Here is a 13235-nt window from a genome sequence, read left to right as displayed (position 1 = left end):
GTTTGCAAACTTGATCAATCCCCTCATGACTCTGCACCGTAGGACTGGACTGAACAGGGAAAAAAGAAACATGTTTAAAATGACCAAGCATTGTTACACAAGGAATTTCTAACAGTGACCAGTCTGACACCTAGTAGGCGAGTGACGGAGGTTGGCTTCGCACTCAAAGGCTCTCAAATGTCTCATGCCCCAGGCAGTGCCAAGCCCCCTCCCCAAAACACTTGACCCTTGCTGACGTAGGCAGTCCATTTACATTTAGGCACACAGGCTCACTCCATTCCTATTACCAGCGCTAGTGTGGAGAGAAGCAGGCACCAGGGAGATGTCTTTATGTGAATACTAGTCACATCTCACCTTTCTTGATCTGCTTTGTGATTGTTGATTTTTTTTTTTTATAGCTTTATTAATTTCTGGATTTTAGTAACTTGTATTCACAAGTGCCGGGAACACCGAAGGGTAGATCTGGCTGCGATTTTTGAAAAAGTCTTTTTTTCTGTTTCACGCACATGAGTGGTCCTGCTTTTTGTCTCCAGTTGGTATCTTGATGTGATCTTTACATAACCGGAAGCCATGAGTTCTTTGGAAATGACCGCTGGAGGAGACCAGAAAAATGGCAACAGCCAAAGTTTTGACCTCATCCAAAATCAAATTGAGTCACTCAGCAGCAAGATGGACAAGCTCATCAATGTCCAAGAAAGAGTCCTAAACCGACTAGATGGAATGTCTCAGGACATTGGTGGCATTGAAAATGATATGGAAAATCTCAAGGTTGACAAGGAGGAGATTCATTTCCTACCGAGGGAGATGAACCCGGCTCAGGTGTTAATGGGGCAGGAGGTGAAGGAGATATGCAAAGAAATGAGCACCATAATGTCAGCGGTCAACCAACGGTCCGAGATGCAGGCTCAGAAGCTGGAGGGAATGGAAAAACTGGTCCTCAGCATGCAGCAGGTCATCAGCTTCATCGGGGAGACGGTTAAGAGCTCACGTGTTATGGAGCTAATGTTCAAGGGCCCTGCAGCCAAGAAGGGTTCCAAAAACAAAGACAGTAAAGGAAAGCAAGCCACGAAGAAGAAGTCATCTACAGATGCAATTACCAAGAAGCCTGACAAGGTGAGACTAGATAACAGGCTCAGGCCAAAACGAGCTGCAAGTCTGAATTTACAGTGAAGCCAAACGTGGAGAGATTGCACTTTTTTTTTTTTTTTTTTACTGTTGCATTATTAGGCAGAGTAACACACTGCAAACATTACAGGTTCAACATTTTGCAAGTTTAGTGCGCATTCATCCAAAGATCCACTGCAGTCCATCCATCTGTATTTCTTGGTCTTTTGATTGCAGTTTTCATTACTGATCTGGTATCTGGTGTCTTTGCATTCCAGCAGCTAAGTGGACTCATCTAATCACCGCTCTTGGCAATGAATGACACGTCACTTACAGACAGTGTTTGGGCTATAAGTGACTTATTTGTATTTGTTGATTGCACGTTACACCTTACCTTAAAAAAGTAATACTTGGTAATTAGTTACATTATGTTTTCATTCCCCCACAAATTGGCCTGTTGTGTTATTGCCAGTTGAAAGTACAACATGAAGTTGTGTTCACAGCAGTTGATTTTTTTTTGTCCAGACACGTTTCTATCCCTCCAAACTTGTTGACCGCTCTGCCATTTTCGTCCTCCTGCAGAAACTCCGTCCACATCACAATAAGAGACTCTTGCGCAAGCGCGCACGTGCTTGAGAAGGAATGATTGATCATTCTTTTCTATCGGTTCCTTATGCAGCTGATTGAAGACCTTATCCAATGCAGTTATTCGATAAGTAGCTAGTAATGTAGGATTACAGAATATACAGTAATAACGCATCACACTTGTAAAGATGAAGATAATTAAATTATCGTAATTTGTTATATTACAGTGTGAAACAACAAAGTACAATTCTGCTTAAAACCCTACCTTTTGATAAAATTTGTACTTGTTGGATGTCAGCCCATTTTTAAGTGCATCGTGGCCTCCTTGAGGCACACTGTGGGAGCCCTTGTGGGACACGAGAGGGCTGATGTGGGGCCAGGGGTTAAATGTGAGTTGCCCGGTTTGGAAATGCTGTTTTTGGATCAAGGGTGCAGCATTTGTGGTCTGAAATGACTTTGACCCTTCAGGAGTCAGGGGTCCACAAATTGTGATGAGTCAGTGTGAAGGCACACCTCTGTTGTTAGTTGATCGGCCATACATTTCAGTTTTGTAACTTTTCTAGTGCGGTACTTTCAGTTGTAAATACTCTGTTGTAATATTGTGGGTATTTCCTCAAGTCATGTGATTGCAAATAGCAGAACTTCCTGAGGTGCAAAATAGCTCTTCATTAAATTTTATTAGGAGCCCTGCTGATAATGCTGCCTCAGAGTCAGAGGTTCCTCCTGTGTCAGTCCATCCGCTGTCTACAGTGCTGATCCTCCTCAGGGTGTGTGTGGTATTTTAATGCTGCAGAGCTGCAGAGTTTTTGTTCCATGAGAATTAATACGTGAATAAGATATGCTGATGTAATCTCTTTGAGGTTACATCTCTCTCCTGTTTCTATTACATGTTCAATTTTCGCTTGGCGTGATTTCTAAGAATGGACAAATCCTTCTTTTTACGATCTTGCCGCTTAATTCAATATCTAAAATGATGCAATCCTAAGTCACACCATGTTCCTGAGGCTGTTAAGTGCTTATTTGCATCAGAGACACCTGCAAATATTTTATCAGTGCACTCCCTATCACTTTTCTAACTGAGAGGTCAGAGTCATATCTCTTCTCCTTTGTGACCCACAAGCAAAAAGCTAATTCACTTGAGTGGTATTACATCATGGTACAATCTTATCACATAGTAATGTCATAGTACACAGAGTACAATACTTGTTAGTTTGTATGTTAGTTTGGCCACATTGAAGCTACCTTATGCCAATAGAAATTTCGGATTCATTTTCAGTGACTAAAACTTGATTATATTCTGTAATTTTATGGCTTCGGTGTGACCTTAATTGCATTTCAGGGAGTTTCTGTTGTTATCAGAGCACTTGTCAAGTATCTGCTTCCTCCATTTGCAGAGGTGTGAGATTTTCCGGTTTCTGTCAAGTCATTTTAGTGACCGCAGCCTCAGCTCACTTTCTCCAATCTCCCAATCACTGATTAGCGCTGCAGCGAACATTGCTGTCACCGGGCAAAACACTGCACTTGAAATATCTCCTCCGGTGTTTACCTCACGACAGCATTCAAAAAAACAAATGTGAGACACCCTCGGTTCAAGACAGGTTTTTTCCATGTTAACCTGATCAGAGAGTGTTTAGTGTGTTTCCTGAGCTGCGAAATTCGAACAACAGCTTACGGTTGCTTGTAATACTTTCCACTCAAGGTCAGCATTGCATTCCATCGCTGAGTGCAGCAAGTGATAAGCTATAAATGCACTGGCCCGCTGCTGCCTATCCATCTGCCATGAATAAATGAAGGCATGCTGTTTGACAAACCAGTGTACGCACAGGGTTGTGCAATCAAGGTGCTAATCTGTAACCTGAAAACAGAGGATGCTTTACTTACAGTTGCTATTTGATGAATTTATCTCGCATTCTATTCATTTGTCTGGTTTCCACTTCATTCGCCTTGTTGTTTGTATTACATGTGACTCTAACTTCATCAGATCAACCTGTCAGTGTCTTTTTATTGAATGTTTTAATTGATATCAGATTTGTCATGTCCTGAAAATTAAACGTGACTCATCATACGTCTCTCTTTTAATCGCTGTACTGACTGTTTAATTCTATGTGCATTCATGTAACCCTACTAAGCTTTGTTATCTTGTCTTTTTACTAGAAAACTACCTCTAATAAAGCCAGTAAAGGGAATCAAGAGATAACGCCTGTATGTGAGCCCAATACTCTGCAGCCTTCTCACAAGATAAAGCTCCATGGACCAAAGCATTTCCTCGCCTCTCGCAAATGTGGAAACTTTGTAGGTTTATTGTACCTCTGTCTAGGTATACAGACAACTGTCACTTTATTCACATGTAGTTATAAGTACTTTTACTCCTCTGGCTTTAGGCTGGTACGTTGGTATTATGAATGTGATTGCGATCGTTTTCTTCAAATAACCACGCCAAAGCTGTACAAGGATACAATTCGTGTTGTCATTTTAACCTTGAGAAAGTAAAATATACCAATATGAGCTTGCTGTTTAGTTTTTAAAAAGAAAAAAAAACTCCCAAAATTCCATATAAATGCTTCAACACTCTTTGCTATATCATTTTAAATGAAACTCAAACTCTTCTTTTGTCTGTATTTTGCAGCTGAGGGACCACAAAGGCAAAGATGGTGCAGAGAAACCCTGTTTGAGCCCCAAAGTCCAGAAAGCTCAGAAGAAGATGAAACCCCCAGATGCAACAGGTGCTGTTACATGATGATGTCAGTGCCTAAATGCCAGAGTCAGTTTGCTTCAAATTAGTCAGCAGGAGCAGCACCAACAGAACATGGAATTAAAAAACTGGAATTAGTTCTTTTGCTCTGAATTACTATGTAATTTTGTGCATTGTTGTGATGCAAATGACAGAGAATTTCCCTGTTTTGACAAAAAAATTGAGCAAAATTTCCCACAATAGGAGGGTGAAGTGAAGTGATGCTGAATAGAAGGCAGTTTGTGGGAGACTAAATACACTTCTTTTTTTCTTTTTTTTTTCATAGAAGGCATCTCCTTAAAGAAGAAGCAGGCATTGTTGCTGGAAGAGGTCCAGAAACTCAACCTAGAGAACGCAGAGAAATCAGGTCACCAGCTGTCATCTGTATATCTGGATCTGGAAGCTGGAGTTTCACCTAAAGATCAACAACTTGCTGACCCTAAATGCAATTTAGTGGATTACCTGCGGGAAGATTATCAGTTGTCCAAGGATGAGGAATATGAATACCCCCAGTTTCTTGAGGACGATGCTTGTAAGGAAGAAGTCGGGGGAAAAGTGCCCGACAAGGATGCAGCCATCATAGAGAAGCTTGAGGATTTAGTGAAGGAGGGAGATGAAGGACAGCAGGAAGTCCAAAAGGAAAAAAAGGAGGAGGAAGACGCTTCCTCCGCTGGAGAAATAGCCAAAATTCCTGAGCTTCCTGCTGTTCATGATGATCAGAAAGAACAAACAGCTGCAAGGTTTGTTCACTGTCGTATCATCTCATTTAGTCTGGTGTGAAGGTGGATTTTAAGAAGTCTTATGAAAAAAAAATTCTCCATTTCAGTAACCTTTTAGAATTGATAATGTAAAAACATATTTAGTCCAGCAGATCAATCCTCAGTCACATTTCTTCTATATTTCTACTATATATCTGATAAAGTGAAAGATATTAACTTTATTTCAGCAAAGACGACAGCACAAGCGCCTCCTCCCCACCTGAAGAGGCGGAGGTGGAGCAGGTAACAGAGGTCAGCACAAGCATCAAATCCTTCTTTACTGAGGAACGTCTTGCTTTGGAGGAAGAGCCAGCAGAGGAAGAAAGAGAGGAGAAGACGGAAGACGACAAGGAGGATGAACAGAAGCTTGAGTCGGAGGGCTGGGCCGTCTTCAGGGCCGATGGAGTTGAGTTCCAGTTAGACCTGAAACAAAGAGTGGAGAGAGAGAGGAAGGAAAAGATTGCAGAGAATGACATCAGAAAGGAGGAGGAGGACGAGGCGGAGCGGTACTTTATTGGTGAGTTGGAACTTCATGAGTCGTATGATAAAGATTTCAACACACGCTTGTCAGTTCTGTAAGGCGCTGATGTTTCCCAAGGTTCAAGAGGATTTTAAACTTTGGAATAACTGAATTGCAATGCTATCTTTTTGCTCCTGACATCTCTTGTATAACTGTCGATCCCTCAAGCCTGCAAAGACTTTAAAAAGTACATATTAGATATCAAACAAAAAATTAGGAAGAAACATCAGGCTTTGCTTCCTGTCTGTAAGACTAAACCGAGGGCTGAAAAAGTAGTACATGTAGAACACCTACATATTTTCTTCTTTGATCCCTTCATAGTTGCTCTCTTAACCGGTTCACTCATCGTTTTATACATCTTGTACTTTGAGTAGTTGTGAGTACTGCGAACAAATCCAAACAACTGATCCCGCAGTTGTTTATAATAGCATGTCAGTGCGTGATGTGCTAACTTGATTATGGCTGTCATGTTCTCTTTTACAATCCCTGTTGTAGCTGATAACAATGAATGTTCTCTCATAACTTATTAAAACAGATTATATTTTGTGCCCCCCCCCCCCATCCTACTTTAGACACCACTCCCCCTCCAGCAGCGCCGTTTAATCACCGCATCGTCTCAGCCAAGCCCAACCAGATCAGCAACTTCTACACCATCAACTGGCAGGAGGTCCTGGGCGGGTGAGAGCTCTTCCAACCTTTGCATGATGAACAGAAAGAAAGTTATTTGGTCATAGATCAGAGTGGGAAAGTAGCCCCCCCGCACTTCTTTTACACCCCCCCCCCCCCCCCCCTTTGCCTTGGTTCATAACTTTAAAGTCATGGCAGTTATTTTTACTTCAGGATTGGGTGGTATGTGTAACTGTATCCCCGGTGCCAGCTGGTAGCTAATCACTAAGTGTTAATCCAAGTCTTCAAAGGGGAGACACAGCCCGGCTCATATTTAATGAAATAAAAGAGTTAATGTAACACTGTCTAAAACTTTGAAGGAAGATCAGTTTTTGATTTGTCTTTTTGTCACGATAAAACGTCACGATTTCACAACCAGATTCTGCCGGAGCGGTGATATCCGGTAGGAAACAACTGCAGAAATAAGGTTTTCCTCTCTTTATTTTTTTATTGAAGGGGGCGTTTTGGCCAGGTTCACAAGTGCGTTGAAAACTCCTCTGGTCTGACTTTGGCAGCGAAGGTCATCAAAGCCAGAGGCCAGAAAGAGAAGGTACAGCACTTCCTGTACAGTGACATAATAATATTGATACACAGAGAGAAGCGCCACATGATATGAAAAGCAGTTACAATATTTGGTACATACTAGTACAACACAAGAACATTTGGAACTGAAGCCCAGTGAAGACTTTGTACTTAGGTGAGAAATAATTGACCTAGAAGTAGAAGATGGATTGTCTCGTACGAGAGAACAGCTGATCCCCTCTCATCGTGTTCATATACGTGTGTTTGTGTGCATCTGTGTCTGCTCGTCTGTGGTTTATGGTAGGAGGTGGTGAAGAATGAGATCCAGGTCATGAATAATCTGGACCACGCCAACCTGATCCAACTCTATGCAGCTTATGAATCGAGGAATGACATCATCCTTGTACTTGAATAGTATGCTCCTTCTTTTGTGCTCTTAGCATGTGCTATTCTGCAACATCATACTGACCCCGATAGCACTTGGTTTGTTTTCATTTGGTAGAATTAACTGAATAATCAAATGCAAAAAAATTAGAAGAACACACCAGCTTTTATATTGATACATTTTACTTCTTCAGGATAGATCCCCTTCTTTCCTCTGTGTTCGCGTTAGAGAGCTGAGACTGGCTGACTGCTAGTTAGCTTAGCACAATGAATGGTCATGGGTGGGAACTGTTAGCATACCTCTGTCAAAAGTCTTAAGTCCAGATCCAGGGTCTCATCCTCTCTTACAAAGTCAGCCATGTTACTCTTGTACTTGCTAGCAAATGTCCTGTTTCCCGAAGTTAAGATGAAGCTTTAGAGGCACTGCATCAAATCAATTAGCCGAGTCATGAAAGTAGTTCCGACAATGTCTTAGTCTAAAATGACAGTATCTTGTAAATTGATGTATTTTATCATAATGAATGTTTTACACAACCATAGTTCATAGTTAGAGACTAATTTGTGAGAGTTAGAGACTAATTTGTGAGAGCGTATTTGATGACTTTGACTGAGGCATGCTAACGCTTACCATCCACTACCATTGACTGCGCTGAAGCGAAGAGGTAGAGAAGGGTATCTATCATCTTGTGTGGCTCTGAGGAGGATTACAAATAAACGTATCTCCCCAAAAAAGTTGATGTGCTCCTTCACGAATAGACACATTTTCTAAACGGATATCAGATGCTATAAATTCTGTACTTTCAGTGTTTTATATCTTGCACATGTTTTTTGCCCTCTCAGTGTTGGAGGAGGCGAGCTGTTTGACAGGATCATTGATGAAAACTACAAGTTGATGGAGCTGGATGCTGTGGTGTTCATCCGGCAGATCTGTGACGGTCTGCAGCACATGCACAAAATGTACATCCTACACCTGGATTTAAAGGTAATAAAGCTTTTTGCATTAAATGTGTTATTCTTCCCTTAACAATATGATACAGAAATCAAAAAATAATAACGCTAATATTTTTTTTTCATGTGAATTGCAGCCAGAAAACATTCTTTGTGTAAGCAGAGTCACAAATAAAGTCAAGATCATTGATTTTGGTCTTGCCAGGATGTAAGTGTTTATCTCTGACTGTAATGATGAAGAACATTCATATTTATTCTGCTCACATTTGAAAATTAAACATCAAATTATTTTCCCAATCAGATATAAACCAAGGGAGAAGCTACGAGTGAATTTTGGCACCCCAGAGTTTCTCGCTCCGGAAGTGATCAACTATGACTTTGTGTCTTTCAACACTGACATGTGGAGCCTCGGCGTCATCACCTACATGCTGTAAGTAAACACAAAGAGTCAAAGACATGCTGAAATGTACTTCTTCTGACAGTCTGTGTGCCCCCGTCAGTCTGAGTGGCCTCTGTCCTTTCCTGGGTGATGACGACAATGAGACTCTGAACAACATCTTGGCTTGTCAGTGGAACTTTGAGGAGCAGGAGTTTGTGGATACGTCTCCAGAGGCTAAAGACTTCATCTCCAGACTCCTCGTAGTGAATAAAAGGTGTCAAATCTGCTCGGTCTTACCGATTCTGTGCTAAACTGACGACCTCTGATGAGTGTAACAGAATATTTATGTCTTTTTAGTTGGAGGATGGGGGCATCTGAGGCCTTAAGACATCCTTGGCTGTCTGACCCAGCCCTTCACCACAGACTTCATACTAAGGTTGAACACATGCTGTCTTGCTTCCATTATAAATAAACTGACAATAGAGAAACTACTATTCTGCAGTTAATACATTATTGAAATACTGAAGAAACTTTCCTGACATCATTAAAACACCTCGAATTAAAGTTGAATCTGTAATTGAATAAAACTTGTCACTAGAGGGCATCTGAAGAGGATACAGTACCTCTAATAAGGCAATTGTAGCCCCCCCCCCCCCCCAAAAAAGTGTTTGTTTTTGTTTCTGCTATTTTGAAAGGATCTGTCCCAAAATATGGAGGGTTCTTCCTTGGCCCATGCTACAACCCTCCAATAAGTTAGGTAACATTTGGTGGCATAGTTTCAGGTGATCTGGCAGGACAGGAAACAAAACAAACAGCACCAAAAACGTGTGTTGGTGGAGGCGGTCCGCATTTCTGTCACCTGTGTCAGATTTGCATGTATGGAACAGGAACAATGATCTTATTTTATGGGATAAAAAGAGAAAATGACATTTTTAAACTAAACGCATGGCACAAAAAATGTCGAGGAAATGAAAGCATCTAGATTATGAGTAACAGAGATCACGATAATACAAATATTTCAATCAATAATGGACCCAAGCATAAATATTGCATCCCCTTTTTTTCAGAAAACTATGTGCAGATCTCGACGTTCATCATGCGTGCCCCCAACGGATAGTTGAGGTGGGTTTGTCGGCAGTTTTCAAATCATCCACAAGGGGGAAGCATGTATCAAATTTTGAACAGAGGCGTATTAATAGAGATGTTCTGTCTGTTTTTAGGTGCTCCAGGATGATGTGATGGCTCCAGCTGCGGCCACTCGGACCAACACTCCTGTCCATGTAATTGACCCACATTTCACTCCGGGCACAGTGCTCGTGCCATGAAGTGAAAACACGGCTTCCCCGCACTCCTTTCCTGATATGTGATCCACTGTGCTGTGTTAATGTGAGCGATACACAGAAAACACCCCATGAATTATACTGTACTTTAATGATAAATGTATTTTACTTGAGCAAATGCTAGAAAAACATGAAAGAAAAATAATTCTAATCCAGTAAAGTGATGATGTCATATGCCGTCCACACAGTAAAACTAGCTCAGCAGCTGTGTGCACACTGTTTTATCAGATTATATTATTTTACGGGGCATTTTTAATTTTATAGTTTTCATTCTCTTGTGAGAAATATTTCAAAAAAAGATGCTTAATGTACGATCCGACCTAGTTTCACCTAACAGTGAAAATCTAATATAATCCATAAGAACAGCTGTGACCCAGTGATGCATTTTGATAGACACGGTCAGATTTATTGACCTGCATGTTGTAGTTTGACTGAGCTGGAGAGCAGTAAATCAGTTTGATCAGCCTGTTTCCATACACGAGAGTTGAGGAACATTATATCTTTCAACGTAGTCCAGTACACCACCATACACTACCAGTCTGACAGTGTCAACAACTGGGATCGATGAGTAGGATTCACGCCTGGGCTGCTTATTGATGACCTTGTACATATTCCCCAATAAAGTGGACAACCAGTATATCTACAAAACCTAGAACATACACATAAACTTGACCTTGGAAGTTCAGTTTGAAGGATGCACATTGTTCCTCTTCTTCTTCTTCTTCTTCATTGTCACTTTTAAATATCCACTTTCTGATCCACATACACGCTGCTGTTATTATCCACTGCTGATAGATGAGAACTTAAAATGTTAAGTAAAGTACCTCAAATGCTTCTTTATGAACGCATTATTCGCATTATATTTCTGTTATAATAATCTGTACGGCCTTGCTAACAATACTAGTCTTTTTCATCGGCTTGTAAATAGATGCTGAACTGTAAATATATAAGTCAAATATAAAAGAAGGAATAACTATAATACAATACTAACAGATTCGCTCCTACATAAGCTGACAGAAATGATACGCCAGGACGGAACGGAATTGTCATGTGCTGTAGTATGTGCACTTTATGATGTTATTTATTTAAATGTAGATCATACACCAAGGTACTGTAGCTCCACTGGAAACACTTGTATGGTCGGTTTCATTCTGCTTTAGCCTTGCATTTATAAAGAGGTTTCATTTTTACTTTATTCACAAAAAAACACAACATAATTCATGTCTTATCAGCTGAATGTTTATTAATTGTTAAATTCTGCAGAAGGTTGCATGTCTTTTTGTGTTATAGGAGTTTCTGAAGATATAAAGTCATTTTTTTAAAACCTTTTTTAAAAAAAATTCGTAATATAAGCTCTCATGCCACTCTTTGCCGCGTGATTATTACTTTAGATGCTTTTTCCACATCAAAAATCTATCTTTGAACTGCCTTCTGTGAAGGTTCACCAACTGAAAGTATAAAACACTACCTACTGTCGCACTACCCTCGTATGGTTTTTAATTTCAAGATGAACGTATATGTTGTTGTTGTTGTTGAACACCGTGTTGTCACCGAGTGTAAACAATTTCAGATTCAGCATGTAATTTTTTGAAGTGTTTAAACACCGATTAAACTGAAATAGTGTCTTAACTTCAAGCTTGATCGCTTTCATTTCTTATATTAATAAAAATTCAATTCTTCATACATACTGAGTTTATTTACTTCTGCTGTTGATCGAGAGAAAATACAAACACTGAAAAGTTCAGTATATAATGCCTATGCATGAACAAGGGTGGAAAACCCAAATTATTATGATATAAAAGAAGCTTTAAATTTCAAATGAGATTTGTCATATATTACTTTTTCATATGCAAAAACTTCAATCATGATCTCAAGGGATTTTGGCAGATAAACAATCCGTCCATGAAAGGAAAAAATCCTTCTCTTCCTGTGTCCTCTCTCATCCTGTCTAAGACAAATGAATGGCATACTCACTGAAAGTGTTAAAAATCAAAACAAATATTTGTTGCGTATTTTCCTTTTCTGAGATATCATGTAGACTTTAACTCTGAAGACTTTCACTCAATATAAAGATGGCGGATCACGAGGTGATTTGTAGAGATGAGAAGATATGAAATTGATTAATTAAAGTGCAAGTGACCCTGAACACCCACATCTCCGGAGGTGATTGAGGCATGTAAACATTGCAAACACACACACACACACACACACACACACACACACACACACACACACACACACACACACACACACACACACACACACTAATAGGCCAATAATACCAGCTAGATTGAAGTTCATTCAGAATTCAACTGCTATTTCTATATTAATCATAACAAAGATTGGAATTTTACACATTTTAGGAACTCTTTGGAGCATGTATTTTTCTGTCTTATGGAGTGTTTCTCTCATCTTCAGTTTGTTTGTCTCTGATCTCACACCCCCCATCACTTAAAATGAATCACAGAAACATATTCATGGTGATTCCTGGAGCCCAACAGAGCATAAGGGAACCACAATGTGTGTGTGTGTGTGTGTGTGTGTGTGTGTGTGTGTGTGTGTATGTTTGTGTGCGATACAGTTTGTTCACCTGAGAAAATAAACTGAGTGGGTGAGACGATAATGATTTTGGGTGAGCGGAGCTTTGACTGTGATATATATTGCAGAGGAGAAGGCTGGAACGTAGGTCACGGGAAGGGCTGAGACCTAGAAAATCTCCCTGAGAATGACATCGAGGAAACGGCGATGAGAGATTGAGGTGAACGTGTAGATTTCAAGCTACATTTCCACAAAGTATACCTTAACTTTGAGCCTGTTATATCCTGTAAAAGACAGTGAGGTCTTATTTTACATTGCCCACAGGGTTAGTTAGGGATAAGTGCAGACTTTATAGGGGAGTACCTCAGGAAACATGTATTTAATTGTACAGAAATACCAGAAAAGCAAACTGCCCCGCATAAAGCATAGAAACCTAGTCATTGACCACTTTTACATCCAGTAGTTTGAGACTGTCAGGGCTATAAAATTGTAAGGGTCAACAAAATTATTCACAGTTTTGGGTTATTTTGATTTCATTTTGATTTACATAGCAGTCACTGGACAGTGACAGGAGAGATGCATGCGGGAGACTCACTGTCTTCCATCCGTATGAAAACTTGAGGTTGACTTGAGCTCCAGCTCCTTTTGTGGAATTTCTTTTCAGAAAAATGATGTGTAGCCAGAAATGGAAAACCACCTTAGAACTATTTAAACAACTTAAAATAACATAGCCAAAAGAAAACATTCTAACAATATGTAA

At 40.1% G+C, this 13235-nt stretch overlaps 1 protein-coding gene across 1 annotated transcript; it reads left to right on the top strand.

Moving 5' to 3' along the window:
- Positions 1–313: 313 nt before the first annotated feature.
- On the top strand, positions 314–11304 carry mylk4a (myosin light chain kinase family, member 4a). The gene is made up of 15 exons (XM_086203777.1): positions 314–1113; positions 3844–3981; positions 4316–4412; positions 4707–5160; positions 5367–5695; positions 6271–6376; positions 6821–6914; positions 7191–7300; positions 8111–8252; positions 8356–8426; positions 8520–8648; positions 8719–8871; positions 8955–9033; positions 9665–9719; positions 9818–11304. The coding sequence occupies exons 1-14, from the start codon at positions 571–573 to the stop codon at positions 9716–9718; spliced, it is 2499 nt and encodes an 832-aa protein (XP_086059903.1). The 5' UTR covers positions 314–570; the 3' UTR covers position 9719; positions 9818–11304.
- Positions 11305–13235: the final 1931 nt, after the last annotated feature.

The sequence above is a fragment of the Aulostomus chinensis genome, chromosome 5, assembly GCF_037954235.1.
Source record: "Aulostomus chinensis isolate RoL2024-O1b breed Wild chromosome 5, RoL_Achi_v1.0, whole genome shotgun sequence".
In the NCBI taxonomy this organism is placed as follows: domain Eukaryota; kingdom Metazoa; phylum Chordata; class Actinopteri; order Syngnathiformes; family Aulostomidae; genus Aulostomus; species Aulostomus chinensis.
Note: the sequence above shows the minus strand (reverse complement) of the source record. Positions and strands in the feature narration are given on the sequence as shown.

Coding starts and splice junctions, on each gene's coding strand:
- mylk4a (XM_086203777.1), top strand. CDS start 571: ATGAGTTCTTTGGAAATGACCGCTGGAGGAGACCAGAAAAATGGCAAC. Junction 1,114..3,843: donor TTACCAAGAAGCCTGACAAG/GTGAGACTAGAT, acceptor TCTTTTTACTAG/AAAACTACCTCTAATAAAGC. Junction 4,413..4,706: donor GAAACCCCCAGATGCAACAG/GTGCTGTTACAT, acceptor TTTTTTTCATAG/AAGGCATCTCCTTAAAGAAG.